Consider the following 16,829-nt stretch of genomic DNA (forward strand, 5'->3'; position numbering starts at 1 on the left):
AGGAGCAGCCAATTTTAAAATAAATTAGTGATTGAGATAGCGATACCCCTTGTTCCTGTAAATTGTATCCCCATTGAAAATGTGTTCAGCTCGTGATACCAAGTGTCATTCATAATATAATATAAAATGATATTTGTGGAGTCTTAATGTTGCTCGTTTTCCACAGGGTGCCAAGGACTCTCCTGTGCGCAGAACTGTCAAGGACACCCTTTCCAACCCACAGTCTCCACAGCCATCACCCTATACTTCTCCTAAGCCCCAACACAAAGTGACACAGAGCTTCTTGCCACCTGGCTGGGAGATGAGAATAGCTCCAAATGGCAGGCCTTTCTTCATTGATCATAATACTAAGACGACCACATGGGTAATATGAATTCTAGCTTATAAAATTTTAACTCTGTTGGTGTTTTCTGGATATTTTTACCTGGTTATTTTTGTCTTCCCTCCTGTATACCCTTCTTGCTGTTGTTCCATGTACTCATAGGCACCGACTCCATGGGTTGCTCCGGGGCTGGAGCACCCATGGGGAAAAATTAGTGGGTGCTCTGTGCCCACCAGCAACCAAGCTTCCCCCCCCCCGCCACCGCCAAGCACGCCGCGTCCCCGCTGCTTCGCCTACCTCCCAGAGCTTCCCATCGCCAAGCAGCTGTTTGGCAGTGCTTAGGACTTTCCAGGATGGAGTGGGGAGGAGTGGGGACGTGGTGCGCTCGGGGAAGAGGCGAGGCAGGGGCGGAGACTTGCAGGAAGGAAGCAGGGACTTTGGGGAAGGGGTGGAATGGGGGCTGGGTGAGGGCAGTGCAGGGGTGGGGTCAGGTACCCACCGGGAACAGTGGAAGTCAGCGCCTATGTTATGTCTTGTCTTTAATTAAATTGTAAGTTCATCATGCAGGAACCTTGTCTGCTTAAGAGTTTGTACAGCACTTAGCACAATTGGGCCATGAATGTGACTGCAGCCTGTGGGCACTGCTGTAATACCAAGATTTAACAGTGACGCACCTAACAAATTAACATCCTGAAGTGGCTGTTGTAATACCTATTCCTGCTGTTTGAGGATTTACACATCTTTTTCTAGTACGTCGTTGCCTTTTATATACTGTACTATACGCTGTATATTTGACAAACCGGTGGACAAGACCATCATTTTGAACAGATATTTTATTTAGGCGTAAATTTTAAAATCCCGAAAGAGATTTAGAAGACCCCAGAGTTTGAACCTAGAGTGTTGTCTTAACCCATTCTAAAGCTATTGTCCATCTGCAAAATTTAAGTGAGTTTGGATTTCAAAGGCACACACTCTTCCTAAGTGTTTTGGATCTACTGTTTAGGTTTGAGGCTCTCTCATAATTTTAATAAATTTCATTGTCCCTTTCACTGCTCTCATATTAAAATGATTATAATAAATGTTCTTCAGTCATCATGATTCTACTATGTTATCTGCCTTGCATCATTGATGTATACTGCATTTTTCTTTAACTTTTTATTGTGTACTATGTTAAAAAAGAAAAAATGAGAAGCTAAACTATTTTTTAAAAAGTTAATGGAGAATCAAGGGACTCAACTGCCCCCCTTTTTTTTTTTTTTTTTTTTTTGGCTTTGTGAGAATAATGTTCTTGGCAGTTCTCCATCCTTAATTTATCTGGTTATGTGTATACATTGCCTACTTGGAACTATGCATGATATATACCAGGGGTAGGTAAACTTTTTTGCCTCAGGGCCACATTGGGGTTGCAAAACTGTGTGGAGGGCTGGGTAGGGAAGGCTGTGCCTCCCCAAACAGCCTGGCCCCCACCCCCTATCCGCCCCCTCCCACTGACTGCCCCCCTCAGAACCCCAGACCCATCCAATCCACCCTGCTCCTTGTCCCCTGACTACCCCCTTCCCGCCCCTAACTGCCCTCCCCGGGACTCCACCCCCTAACCAACCCCATCCTGCTCCCTGTCCCCTGACTGCCCCGCCCCCTATCCACACCCCTCCCCCTGACAGGCCCCCTGGGGCTCCCATGCCTATCCAATCTCCCCTGTTCCCCATCCCCTGACTACCCCCTCAGAACCTCCGCTCCATCCAACTGCTCCCTGTCCCCTGACCGCGTCTCCCCCCAGCCTCCACCCCATCCAACCGTCCCCTGCTCCATGTCCCCTGACTGCCCCCCGAGACACTCTGCCCCTTATCCAAACCATTCCTCCTGCTTCCCACCCCCTTACCATGCCGCTCACAGCAGCAGGAGCTTGCAGCCCCACTGCCCAGCAGGAGCCAGCCACGCCACCACGCTGCCCAGCAGGAGCAGCAAGCCAGAGCGCTGGCGGCTCCAGCTGGGCAGTGAGGCTGCAAGCTCCTGCTGCTGTGAGCGGCATGGTAAGGGGGTGGGGAGCAGGCGGAATGGTGGGGGAAGGGGGAACAGCAGGGGAGGGGTTGGGGGCTAGCCTCCCCAGCCGGGAGCTCAAGAGCCGGGCAGGACAGTCCCACAGGCCAGATGTGGCCCACGGGCTGTACTTTGCCCACCTCTGATATATACTGTCTGCTGCAGAATTTAGGCATCCTTAAGGACATGGTATCAGCCTGGAATTTTAACTTTGAATTTCCTTGCCTAATTCTGTTAGCTGGATCCTTGATTTTACTTCAATGTCGGTCTTTGTGGTTCGTTGTAAATTTTGTTCTCAGAACAATGTTTTCTTTACCCTACAATGACTTTGTGAGTTTTGGATTGGGAGTTAGCTGGCTCCTTTGTAGCCATGTTTCTTAGACTGATGTTTGTTGCTGTCGGAACACATCATTGTCGCTCTCGACTCTAGAAGCACATTGGATTATACAGTCACCCATTTTTGTTATAGTGTTATTGTTCAAAATACTTACACTTAATGGTCTATTTCATTTTCATACTTACAACTTGACCATAAAAATTTACTTGACTCATAGTTTTGTATGTACTGACTCAGCTGGGACACACATATTTTTCCCCTTTAAAAACACTCACTATTTGAATTACATAAAACAGCTTTGAGAGACCTGTATTTGTGCGCGTAGAAGTCAAAATCAGTTTAATCTTAAACAATAGAAATTTAGGAATATGTTTGTATCTATATATTAATATCTGGGGGAGATTTTCAAAGGTACGAATCACAGGTGCCCAGTTCCCATTCATTTTCAATGGGATTTGGGCACCTAATTCCATTTGTGCTTTTAAAAATTCCTCCACAATTATTATAGAACTGTAATCTCAGATTCAGGAACTGTCTGAACATTGTCCTGAGCTCGCATTAGCGCTTACACCGAATTCACCAAAGTGCTTAAGGGTGTTTTTAATTCCCATTGACTTCAGTAAGACTTAAGCACAGATTAAAATTAGTCTCTTAATTAAGTGCTTTGCTGAATAAGAATATGATTGATATTCACATGGTTAAGTGCTTTTCTGAATCATAGCCTAATAAATAACAATAATAATAATGTCTAATACCTTATTGTTCTGAGAAATACATAAATGGCTGAGATATCATATTGAGATTTAAAAATAGTTCTAATATGATGCCTGATGTTGAATAGGAAGGTACTTTTAAAAAATTATACCAGTTCTCCATATGTCAGAGTGATTACTGTGGGTATGTCTACATTGCAAAAAAACCAAAACAAAAACAAAACCCAACCCATAAACCTGTGGCAGCAAGTCTCAGACCCCGGTCAACTGACTCAGGCTCAAGCTATTAGGCAAAACTAGCAGTGTTTTGGTGTTCCCACTCAGACTGAGAGACCCACACCTCTCACTAGGTTTCAGAGTCTGAACGCCAGCCTCAGCGGGAACATCCACACTGCTACTGTTAGTGCTGTAGCATGATCCCAAGTCAGTTGACCTGAGCTTTGGGACTCGGTGCCACAGAGTTTTTGCAGTGTAGGCATACCCTGAGTTAACTATCTCTGTTTATAAATATTGTCTAATTATTGGTTGGTCTATAATGTCTTTAGAGGTTCAGTAAATTTATTTTAAATTTAACAATTATGTATTTACAAAATAAATTAGCACATTGTCAATTTATTTTGGCAATCATTTCTTTTTAAATAATTTTCCTTTCTACTGGAATTTAACATTCAAAGAAAATTCAGGTAAGACTCAGTATGAATTAAGAGTCCAAACCATCAGTTTGGATTTTTAACCTTAGATCTGAATTTGCTAACTTTTGTCGTTTTCATAGAATCATAGAATATCAGGGTTGGAAGGGACCTCAGGAGGTCATCTAGTCAACCCCCTACTCAAAGCAGGACCAATCCCCTGCTTTAATTAGTTACAGTATATGTCACTGACAAAGAGTCTATGTGATTTAATTCTAACACTTGTACGGTTTCACCGTGACTTCAAATCCTCATATTGAATTTGGAACTCTAGAAATAGAGGGTGAATGTGTAAAAATTGAATGGATTAGCATATGGAGCCACTGTGCCTTGTCAGTCCAAGCTATGACTTTAGTAATTTGAGCTAGCTTAGTAATGAAATACTCGAGCTTTTCCACATCATCACTGCAATGTAATTGCTGCTGGTTGGATTTAGTTTTAAATACCGTGCACTTTTATTTGTTATATGTCATACTGGTGCCAAGTAATCTCTATCTACATTAGAAGCCTCTAATGATGGTTCTTAGTTTAAGTGCTGCAGTATTTGGGTAAGCCCAAATATTTTTGTATCTTTGTTTTCCATGGGTTTTTGTTTTATTTAGATTGCTTGTGGTATTTTATTTGTACTGTTTGGATCTGGGCAGCCATTAATTTAATGTCTATACAGTGATATGAACATAAGAAGCTCTTCTTCCTCTTCCTCTTTTTTTCCAAAGTAAGTGAGAGATATGGCCTTCTCCTGCCTGATCGGTTAGTTTTTCTCTCTAAATTTATAAAAAAAACAGAAAGGTGCATATTTTGCTCTAAACCCTCCATTAGTCATTTAAATTAGAATTGATTATAGACAGAGAGAATCTAGCAGTCGTCCCACATGATGCAACAATCACTAAATAAACCATACAGTGCAGAAAACAGAAATACTCCACTATTCCTGAACATCAGCTGACAAGCAGTATCCCCCTCCCTAAAAGCTTGTGTAAAAAAGATGAGCCTGTCTTTTTGTCTCCTGAAGGTCAATAGATTCAGTCAGTGTCAAACAATGCAGAGGGTACATTCCAAAGGATAAGGGCCTTCTTGGAGAATGCCCTGCTCCCAGAAGACTTCCTACACATCCAGAAAATGAAATATCCAGGGAGGAAGAGATCCTGCATCATCATGGCTCCCTTTGCCATTATAAATGCCATTGGAAAAACACAAACCTGAATACAATATTTGAAACCACACAAATATTAGAAACTATTAATCTTAACGTGGCCAAACTGCTTTCTCGGCTTGTTGATAATTGGTGAGCATTCCTGGACCTGGTTAGCTGTGCTGTAAAGTAATGACTATTTTAAAAAAGAAATTCTGTACCAGGAACCACAAGTTAGTGTGTTTACAAATTCAGTAAATAGGGACCTGTGATACTATTGTGGTCTGCATCTGGAATAAAGAATTGAAGCTGGTTTCATCATGAAGTGGCAAATGGTGAAGTTAAGGTTGTATTTTGCCTGGGGAAAGAAAGCACTATAGAAAGATATGTTTTTCCTTCTCTTTCCTGCTTTTTAAATAATGCAGAACTGAACAGCTATTATCTTGTTAGCAACTGTAACGAAAAAAATGAGATGAAAACAAAATACACACCCATACCTGGCCTTTGACGTGACTTGCAAATATATACCAATTCAAATATAGTATGAAAAATTCTAGGCCAAAATTGTCACCTCCTTCTACCAGAAAATGTTCTGATGCCATAGCAATGAGTACAGTGTAAAAGCTGAGACGTACACGGTTTTTTTAGTTTTGAGTTGGCCAAGTGCAAAACTTTTAAAAAGGAATGTACCATAGGGCTAACCATCTCTTGCCTTCATAATAGTCTAAAAAAAACCCCTTCTTCCATTTTTATATGAGTATGTGCATTATATGGACTTTGACTTGCTTTCATAAGGAAGTTTCCCATGGTAACTTTCTGTCCAGATTTTTAGTGCAGCAAGGGAAATGACAGTGTGCATAACCCTAGGAGAAAAGAAAGATGCCAGCATGCTATGTAGCAACCTGACAGAATCAAGAATGGACAACAATGACAAATGGACACAAGGTGTAGAATCCCAAACACATTGTGAATCCCAGTCTGATTTATTGTATGTAACTCTCATAGCTGCCTGAAGGTTTGCACTTTGGCAGTGCTTGTGTGGCAGTTTGTTATGCTATACAAGTATTATTGGATTGAATATTGACTTACTAATGGTGACAAAGCGCTCATATAAAGTATTACCATACAATGTATAATATCTGTTAATCTATTTAAAGCAATTAGGTGCCTCATTTTATTACATGGAATACTAGCTTTGCAGTTTGGTTTGACTGTCTTTTATAAGCTGATAGATAATAATAGAGAATTTCCACACAGCTATTGTTACCTGTTTTGAGTCCTGAAAACTAATAAATAGTGAACTGGCTCTGATCTAACCCACCATATTGTATCTGTAAATAAGAAGCATCTTTGTGGTTTAAATTGTTATGGATTTACAGTGCTGTATTTATGTTACAGGAAGATCCACGGCTGAAATTTCCAGTGCATTTGAGATCAAAAGCTTCTTTGAACCCTAATGATTTGGGCCCTCTTCCTGTGAGTGTCAATTTGACATATTTTACTATATGCATAAAGACCTCTTTTGAGAATGAATGTATACTACTTTCTGCATATACTGTATGTGAATCTGTGTATTGTGTGTATAACATTGTGATCTGAGTAATGTGACAGGAATACACTTTCCAGAGCCTGCTAATAACATTTTTGGAGTGGTCAACCACTTATTAGCTTAGCTGAAAGTTCAAGGAATGCAGAAGCTTTCTCCATGTCTTTATCATTGGCTGTGTGACACTGGATGGTTGAAAGTTGTTGCTGTGAAAACTAAAACAGTATACAAGCTTGAATCAGTGGGGTCTAAGGAGGGCACATCCTATAATCAAAGAACATTTATGAATTAATTATGTCAGTTAGCTTGCAGATCTCTTTGCCTGTGTTGTTTTATTGGCATTCACAAATCTAACTTAATATTTTGTTCTGTCTTGGAGAAGGAGTAGGTGGTGTGCAGTATGGTTTAATTTAGATTTTGAATGACACTTCTACATTCCACATAGAAAACCACCACTGTGATGCAAATGTTACTTGGGATTATATTAGTAACCAAAGTAAGCTTTGCTCTTAAAGGCAGAAAGTAATATCTGAACATTTTGGATTTCTTCGTGTGCTTCTGATTCAGTGCCTGATGTCAGTAGTGCTCATTGGTCTTGTCGACACTCTGAGGAAGATACTAGCAACACTGGAAACATTAGCGGAGGCAGGCCCCTGGTTTCCACCAACACTCTCAGCATCTAATCCAGCTGGGAAGAAGTCTAACTGGCCCTGTCTTGACTACCAGAAAGATGTTTTTGAAATCAATTTAGGAAATTCATTCGTTACCTTGACTTGAAATACCAATTAGCACCTAGTGTAGGCCCAGTTTAACACCTTTACAATAATTTGTTAGCTGGTTACAACACAAGACTAAAGCAGTTTTAAAAGAAAAATAGCTGTGCAGGAGTCTGTTTTATTGGCATTTTTCTCATGTAAATTGGGTGTGCAGTTATGTCCCGGAGGGCGGGGGGGGCTTGTTTACATGCAGAGTTGCACTCATTTAACTAAGGTGTGATTTTTATATTGATTCAGTTTAAACTGAGCAAAAGGCTGTCTGGACATTCTTAAGTCAATATATATCATTTAAATCTGCTTATATCATTTAGTGCACGTTGATCAGAAACAGGTTTAAGGTAAACTGGAACAAGCCATTTTTAAATCAAACGAGTGTGTGTTTGCATAGGTTTTTGCACAAGTTTAACTAAACCTGTTTAAAAGCAGATTGAAATTAAAATAGTTTAATCTTTTTGTTGTAGACAAGGCTGAAGATGATGTAGAAGGTACATCATGGAGTAGGAGTAGGTTTAGGGGTAGTACATGGAGTAGGTGGTGGTTTTGAATGGTGCTTGGTGTACTAAAAGTCTTCTGCTTCCATTGGTGGGAGGATAGGAACATAAGGATTGTCATAGCGGATCAGACACATGGACCTTCTAGTCCAGGGTCCTGTTTCTGATATTGGCCAGCACATTATGATTTAAAGAGGGGTTCAAGAAACACGACATAAAGTAGCTATTGGGGTAATCCACCCCTTATGAAGATCTCCTCCTGTCCTTTATATTTACCGATTGCCTTAAACCCTGAAGCAGCAGATTTCACATCTCTTCCAAAACTTTAGTATTTACTGTTATAACTCTGGGCACTCTTGCTATCCATATAAACATCCAATCCCTCTTTGAATCTTGCTAACTTCTTGGCCTTTGATGTTAGCCTTCTGTGATTGTTCTGTGTCTTCTAACTTATTTTAAAAAAAGAACTAGCTTAAGTAAACGTAGGTGATGTATTTCTCTGTGCCATGTGCAGTAATACAGTAATATTATTTTAAATAACATTCTTTTTTTTTTTTTTTTTTTTTTTTATAATTCCAGCCTGGTTGGGAGGAAAGAATCCATTTGGATGGAAGAACATTTTATATAGATCATAGTAAGTAAGCACCTAGGTACTACTGCAGGTAGACAAAGGGAGTTAATAAATATTGAAGTGAAAGCTTTATAATTTTACTCTTCATTTAGGAAGCCAGGTGTTGATATGTGGAGACATTGATACCAGAGACTTAGTGCCCTCATACGGTACTGTATATTCACCAAAAGCTTGCTTTTAATTGGCTCATCAAGCTTTGTCCCTCTCTGATCTTGTGAAGCATTAACATTTCTTCTTTGTGGTTTTCTTTGTTTTTGCTGATATTTTGGATTCTTTGTTGTTGTTGATGATCCCATGGCTTATTTGCACTTATTTAATAAATTAAAATACACACTAGGAATAGAAAATAAGATGAGAAAAGATGATGTATCCACAAGTCCATATGTAGGCAGTGGAAGAAATAACACTGATAAGTAATTTTCCCTCCCACTTCCTTAAAAAGGTCTTGTGGCAATGCCAGTTCTGACCTTATTTTCTATTTATAGCATGTTTTATTGCACCCACCCCGTTAATATCTATCCAATTCTGTTATTGAAGTTCCAGTGTAAGTGATGTTTCATTGTAGACTTGTCTTAATACAGCATCTCAGAACAAGTGTGTGGATTTTTGTTGCTTGAATATAAGTGGCAGTCTAATAGAAGATTTTTTACCTTTCAGCCGGGTTTATTTGAAAGGGGTTCCTATTAATGGGGATAATCCTCACATAAAAATATAGAGACAATTAAATATCCTTAGAAAAATTGGAAGTGGGGAGGATAGCTGCACAAAACCTGTAAAAATTAAAATCTTAAACTATTCTACCGGTTTGACAGTATTAGGTTTTTACTTTATTTTAGTGTCAGTAGTATTAACTGCTATGCTTATTCTCTATATTTAAAAAAAACTGTCTGTAAAACAGATTGCGATTTTTTTAAATTGCATGCTTAGCTTTTAAGAGGTACCCTGCTTTGAAATAAGGAATTGAACTAATAAATTCTTTGCAGAGAACAAGATTAACCTGTTCCAAATATTACTATGGAATTCTTAGTGCTCTTTGCACTTTTATTAATTATTTTAATTAGCCAACAAATGTATGGAATCTTAGAGTTAAGGTTAGCAATTTATCCTGAACTCCTGTTATCAAGGGGTCCAAGAAAAGAAAAGAGCTTGATTTAAGACAGTGTCACATTTACACTTGCTGTAATTCCCTGTCTTTCAGTAGTTTAATTAGCCAGGCCCTTAAAGTTATTTGAGCATACGTTTGTCTCTAAATATAAAGGAAAATTTTAATGTATACATTAGTCAGATTTCTAGTGAATTTTTAGTGATTATTAAACATTTTACATTTTTTTATTTGAAATTTCTCCCTCAATTCCCTCTCCTGAAATGCAGGGGTTTTTTGGCTTTGCAGATGGCAAACTGCAAAAAGCAGTTTTTTCCTGGTGAAACTTGTTTCCAGAAAACACCCTTGTTCTCACATTGTTACATCACTGTGGTTACCAGTGGACAAGCAGCAGGGGTGAAATCAATGGTATCACAATGGACTTGTTCCAGTTTCTTTGCGATAACCTCATGCTCAATATTAAGCAAAAGACTATGCAGAATGTTCAGTGACTTGGCTTGCCCAATATTAATAGTAGTGTCTGTCTTCACAGTATTCCTAAGGAATATAATGACATGATATTCATGCAGTATACAATTGCAGTAATGTAAGGATATGGTGGTAATATTCCTGTTTCATATATATTAATAAAATAATAAATGTGTAAGTCCCAATTACAAGTTTATGAAACAGTATGTACAATGTACCCCATTAACTAGCCACTCAACTGATCATCAGCATCTCTTGTATTCACAGTCCTCTGTCAGTTAAAGTGGCTAGTTATTAAAGAACTATAACGGGATATACTGGCCTTTTATAGGGTTGCCAACTCTGACTGAGGCTATTCCAAGAGATTTTTTTCCCCCCGAACATGATGTAATGTCCTTTTCTTAAAATAGCCTATTAAAATCTCCTGGATTGCTTTCAGTAGTCAGTGGGAGATGGATGCTGATTCTGGGAGACTCCAGGCCAATCCTGGAGGGTTGGCAACCATAGCCTTTAAGAGAAGGGGGGGGGCCAGAAGACCCCATTCAGAGAGTTGGAATGAACAATGGCCCAGGAAATGGTAGTGGAGGAAAGGAGGCACTCCTGAGGAATTGGGAGTTGGATGGGTGGAAAACCCAGAATCAACACTTTAAGGGCCTGAGATCAGGAGTCCTCCAGGGTGGGACAAGGCTCCCCTCTCTTTCAGCCAATCAGGAGCCATCTCTCTAAAGGACAACAGAGGGAGGCTGCTGCAAAGGGATATCTGGCCATGAGAGTCAGATCAGTAAGCAGCAGCCCTGCTACAAGTACCAAATCATTCTAAAACATTTCTGTGTAAAAGATTGTGATTATGTAAATTAATGGTACACCATCAACTTGAAATCCAGCCAATGCTATTAAAGGGCTAATAGATTCAGCTACTATTCGTGTCCTGGTTCCCCCCACAATTTTTGTGATTCTCCAGCTCTATAGTCCTATTTTCTTAATGTTTTTCTCTCCCCTATTACAGTGCAAAAGGCTTGTGCCAACAAAAAGCAGAGAAACTGACTCTTGGGGAACAACAAGACTGAGTGCTATCAAATGCACAGCATAAACTAATAAAGAAAAATTGACTTTCAGTTGTAGGAATCCTGAATGTCACTTGTGGAAATAGATTAAAAAAAATCAAACAGAAATTTCACATTTCAGAAGTGATTATTAATTTTAAAACATTCCTTTTAATAATGATACATAAATATTTTAATTTCCAAGCCCTCCAAGGGGAAGTGCATTGGTCATAAGATACAGATCTTTTCTTTCCCTAAGACTGGTTCAAGTTCAGCTGGGTCAGTATTATGACCAAATGTCATTTTCCATCTGAAAGCTGTTCGGTTGCCTGTGTGAAATGACTTAGTTGTCTCTGTCCACCTACACTCGCTATATCTGCCCAGGCTGTGTGGAAGACATTGGTCTCCAGCGCCTTCCATAAGCATTCCATTATACACTTAAGATGCATAAAGAGAAATACAGAAACAGTATTTTAATATTAAATAATTGTTGACAAATAAGAAAATTGCCACAGTTTTCACCTTTTTTTATTCTCTCAACACTTTCTTCAGAAACGTTGTTTTAAACTTCAGCTTTCACAATCCGATCTATTTTTTGGCCATTTTAAAATTAAATCAATATTAAAAACCAACAGATCTTTCAGGCAAGAATTTTGGGGACTTAAAAAAATGTGGGGTGGGGGCTTGATCACAGTTGTTACCATACAAATTATAAAGCATAGCAGTACACACAATACAAGGATTGTTATTCCACAACTAGGGCAGCAAATTGATGACTTAGACTTTGCCATTGCAGATGGTAATCTACTTGGTTTTTGGAGCATTGTCTTACTGTTGTGATACCATCATTCCATTGTGGTTCTACTGTGTTTAGATTTTTATCTGGAATATGCTGTGTGCAGGCAGGGAGAATATCACTATAATACCGTATAACCATTACCCTACCAATGCTCTAAAAATCTGCAAATGCAAACACATTGTGTTGCTATTGTATCATTGGCAGGAGCCATTTTGGTCAAAATTGAACATGCTTCCCTTGTGCCACAACTTCATAAGGGAAGGCAAAAATGTGCACTCTTAACCTGTTTGTAAAATCAGTAGCTAGGGTCTATGTGTCTTTCTGGAATGGAGGGAATTTCTTCCCAGTTCTATTTCAGGTCCTATTTTTAAATTGTTGTTTCTTTCTTCTTCTAAATTTATAAAAAATAATTTGATGATATCATAGTGTGAGCTCTTGTCAATTTTTTTTTTCATTTTAATTGGATAAAGAGATGCATTTTAATTGCATAAAGAGATGCATGTAGTTGAAAGTTGCACAAGAACACACAAAAAGTTTGAATTTAGTAAACTTAATCTGGCATTTGAAGGGGTTCTTTGCTTGTCTTTACCTTTTGTGCTCAAGACCTTTGTTTGCCTAATCTGAGTTAAGTGCATTTCAAGCTCAAGTTATAAATCCCTGAAGAAAAAGGGGTTTATAATTTAAATATTGACACTATAGATCTTTAACAGCAGTGTGAGTATACTGGATTATACGGTAGTTTTGCATTTTTGAATGAGTGTTCCTAACTAAACAGTGTGATGGGGTTTTAATGGATGGGGTGTACGCAGTTCTTTCCTAACCTTGAAGTACTAAGTTATGGATGTTGCAGGGAGGTGGGATGCAAGTGACATTTTTTAAAAGGATGATTTTATGGGGTCATAGAAGAGAACTAATGCTATGATTTCTTTTGTTAACTTACAGATAGTAAAATTACTCAGTGGGAAGACCCCAGATTGCAGAACCCTGCTATTACTGGTCCTGTAAGTATTATGTATGCTAATGGTTTTGAATGCCATATATTAAATTCTATGGCTGAAACTCTCTCCTGTGCCAAGATCCACTTGATGCAGGGCAGTAGGGACTGTCATGTAGCTGCTTACAGCTGATTTTCTAGGTCAATCTGTGCTGCTGCAGCACAAGTTAGAACAGCCCTATGGTTGCTCTAACTTGCTGGCAGCAGTCCCAAGCAACAGGATGCCAGTTGGGGATTGACAGAGCACACTGCACCCCAGTCCTGCCCACTGTTCCAGGGCCAGACAAGGTATGGTATAGATCAGGGGTAGGCAACCTATGGCATGCGTGCCAAAGGTGGCACGCGAGCTGATTTTCAGTGGCACTCACACTGCCCAGGTCCTGGCGTCTGGGGGGGGCTCTGCATTTTAATTTAATTTTAAATGAAGTCTCTTAAACATTTTAAAAACCTTATTTACTTTACATACAACAATAGTTTAGTTATATATTATAGACTTATAGAAAGAGACCTTCTAAAAACGTGAAAATGTATTACTGGCACGCAAAACCTTAAATTAGCGTGAATAAATGAACACTCTGCACGCACTTCTGAAAGGTTGCCCACCCCTGGTATAGATAGAGGCAATCTCTGTGTCTTCTGAGACCTCCCCATGTCAGATGGCCAGATTTGGAAGCTTGCCAGCCCTCTAATTTCCTTCCTTTCTTCCACCAGTTATCATATAATGGAATTTCTTCCTTAAGGGCCCAGGAAAAATATTTGATCAGTGGGTCTCTACCAATGATAACATAAAGGAATTTCTTCCTTTAAGTACCTAGGAAAAATATTTGATCAGTGGATTCTCCCAATAAATCCCTGACTACTCCATAATCTTGACTCTGATTTATCTTAGATATCTGATCAGAGTGTATTATTTGATGCATTATTTCCTCTTATGAAAATCCCATCTGTTCAGATACTGCATGGCTAACAGATGGACACTTGCCACTTTGACTTGCTCAAACCCCTTCGTTTGTCACTGTTTCCATTCTTCTGCAGCTGCAACAAGAAACCATCTCCACCAAATTGAAACAATGAAGTTAATCTCTAAAGGATATTCATTACTAAGATCATCCTTAGGTAGAAAAAGTACTTTTCCAAGGCAGATTTTTCACTGTAGGAAACAGACATTGTGGTGATGAGACTCCAGGATAGAAATCATGCAGAGGCCTTATCCAATTTAATACAGCATAAGAGATGCTACTTTCTTGCTCTTGGCATCCAAGAAGTAGGCATTAAAAATGTAAATCTGGATATATTTTGTCAGCATGCAGTGAAGACTCCTCCTCTGGCCTCCCTTACTCTTTCCTCACACATCTTTTCTATGTTAAAATCCTCTTCCTCTTCTATGGCTTAGAACATAACAATCCTCCATTCCCTCAGCAACTCTTCCTTGGCTTCCTAGCCCTTCCTCCATCAAGCTGAAATTGCATATCCTCCCCTTCAGACTTCTTCACAGTAATGCCTCTGTCTGCACTGCAGGTCTTACTTTCTACACTTTATGCTCTCACTTCCCAGTTGTGACTCAGTGCCAGTTTTTCATGCCATTCCCTATGCCTTGAACATCCTCCCTCTCCTGTGTGGCAGGCTAACTCACTCTCCAAACCCTTCCTCAGACATGTTTCAGATCGTTTTCCAGAATTTGCTCCTCTGGTTCATCTACTCCTGCTCTGGTGCCTCAAAATTTATCAAAATAAACAGAAGACAATTGAAAAAGTAAAATAAAAGAAGCAAGATACATGACCAGATTCCTGGCTGGTGTAACTTGGGCTAAAATGGAGTTATGCCAATTTATACTAGCTGAGCATCAGGTTAAGAACAAGAATTGAGTTTAAAACTAAGTTTGTATACAGTCTGTTCCCTTGCCAAGCTACGCTGTCCCAACTCACTGTTCACTCTTCCTTTCCTTCCTACTCACCATTGATTGTAGGTAATTATGTATTTTTCTCAAAAATCCTGTCATTGAAATTCAATGCAAAACTTTGACTTCAGTGGCACAGAATCGAGCCCTGGGATCATAATATCTTTTGGCCATCTCGGTTTTTATCTGTGGGGGGAGGGGACGGGGAAAAGCCAATTAATGGTATTTTTTAAATGGTTGGTCCATTTGCGTTTGGTACTTATCTGATGTTGCTAAGTCTCCATCATTTAGCCCTTAACAGTAACCAGACAGTATATTGAAAAGCAGATAATATCTACTTTTAACTTACCGGTTGATCATACTGAAAGTTACAATTTTATTACTGCATTAGAAAAACTCTAACTAATCACTGATGTGAATAGGACCCTAATGCACTCAATAGGCCGATCTTTTTCAAATACCATGTGCGTGGTCACCAAGAATGTCTTTCACGTAAAGTCGTTCAGTTCTAAGGACCCTGCAAGAAACTCTGAGAATAGGATGTTGGAGTTTTTTAGTTTAATGCTTATGTGAGCCTAGCAGCCTTGTGCGATGCTGAGGGCTCAGGTCAAATCTGGGGTTTCAGTCCTTGGGTTCTTAGGGACTTGGATTGCTATGGAAGCACTGTATTGTGCTGAGTCCCTGAGCCTGCGGTGGTGAAGGAGGTGGGGCGGGAGAGTAGAGGAGCTCTTCACATTCATCACTTATCCGGGGTGATAATTGCTGACAGAATTCTGGAGCTGCGAAATTAGTGTTCATTTATTTAGCCAAATATCTAACCAAATAAAAGCTATATCTAGTCATTATGGAAAGGTGGTGACTGTCTTAGTAGCAGGTGGCATAATCATAGTATCTGGACGCTATTACAAACATATAAAGTACATACATTCCCTAAAGGGATATTGCATTGTGTGAGTAAGGTATTTAGCCAACAAAAAGCATGTCAAAAGATTCCTTCACTCCTGTAATAAAGTCACATTCTTATCCTCATCAGGGGATAATGATTTTTTCAACTTTTCACATCTCATCTTCCACAAGGAAGACAACCTAACAGGCATATTTCAACCTCCCAGTTTACACCCACATCCAGCCAATTATAAACCCACTTCAAGACAATCTGAAACATTCTTATCCCCCAGACGCATGTCCTGAACTGACATTTGGCATTTGTGATGCAGCTGGGAATGACTGAAGAATATGCAGCTCTGATGACATTTTGGAGTTCAGAGCTATTCTTTTGCCCTCATGGAAATATACTTCAAGTGTTTAGAGCTGCTGCTCATTTGCTTTAACTGTATTGATAGATCTACTCTTTTGTCCTGTGGAAGCAACAGGGCAGAGGAAAGTAATGAGGTGACAGGAAAGGATTTTTTGCTTTTTATTATGATCTGTCAAGGCCAAGTGCCCTCTTCTTTCTCTCTCTCTTCCCTGCTCCCAACCCCAAGTAAATTTCCTTTGTGCATGGAATCTGAGGGAGAATGGTGAGCTAAGGAGGCCTGCGCGCGTGTGCCCACACACACACACACACACACACACACACACACACCCCCCCGGTTGATTGGCATGGAGCAGATTGCAGCTTTCCACTGCCATTACTCCAGCCTTTTTTTTTTTTTCTTTTTTAATTCAAGGGTTTTTGTACATGACTTTCGTATTTGAGGTCTGACAGTCATAAGGATGGTGAGGAAGAGCTTTGATTGACGTCTTTTAGCTGTACCCCTGTCTTAAGGCTGGTCCAAATGAGTGCTTTCAGGTCTGGGGCCACTAGCTAAAAGGGTTGGCTTTAAAGAATTTCCCTTACACTTTTGTACCC

At 39.6% G+C, this 16,829-nt stretch overlaps 1 protein-coding gene across 11 annotated transcripts in view; it reads left to right on the forward strand.

Annotated features, from left to right (window-relative positions):
- Positions 1–16,829, forward strand: part of NEDD4L (NEDD4 like E3 ubiquitin protein ligase) — a 363,163-nt gene that overhangs the window by 301,459 nt on the left and 44,875 nt on the right. For 8 of the 11 annotated variants that reach the window (XM_077816704.1, XM_077816708.1, XM_077816705.1 and 5 more), the window contains 5 exons: positions 167–364; positions 6,629–6,706; positions 8,623–8,677; positions 8,767–8,823; positions 13,029–13,087. In XM_077816704.1, coding sequence (XP_077672830.1) covers positions 167–364; positions 6,629–6,706; positions 8,623–8,677; positions 8,767–8,823; positions 13,029–13,087 — 447 coding nt within the window. The remainder of the gene's footprint in view (positions 1–166; positions 365–6,628; positions 6,707–8,622; positions 8,678–8,766; positions 8,824–13,028; positions 13,088–16,829) is intronic. The other 3 variants (XM_077816707.1, XM_077816711.1, XM_077816703.1) reach the window with 1 other exon arrangement.

This window comes from Eretmochelys imbricata, chromosome 5, assembly GCF_965152235.1.
Source record: "Eretmochelys imbricata isolate rEreImb1 chromosome 5, rEreImb1.hap1, whole genome shotgun sequence".
NCBI lineage: Eukaryota > Metazoa > Chordata > Testudines > Cheloniidae > Eretmochelys > Eretmochelys imbricata.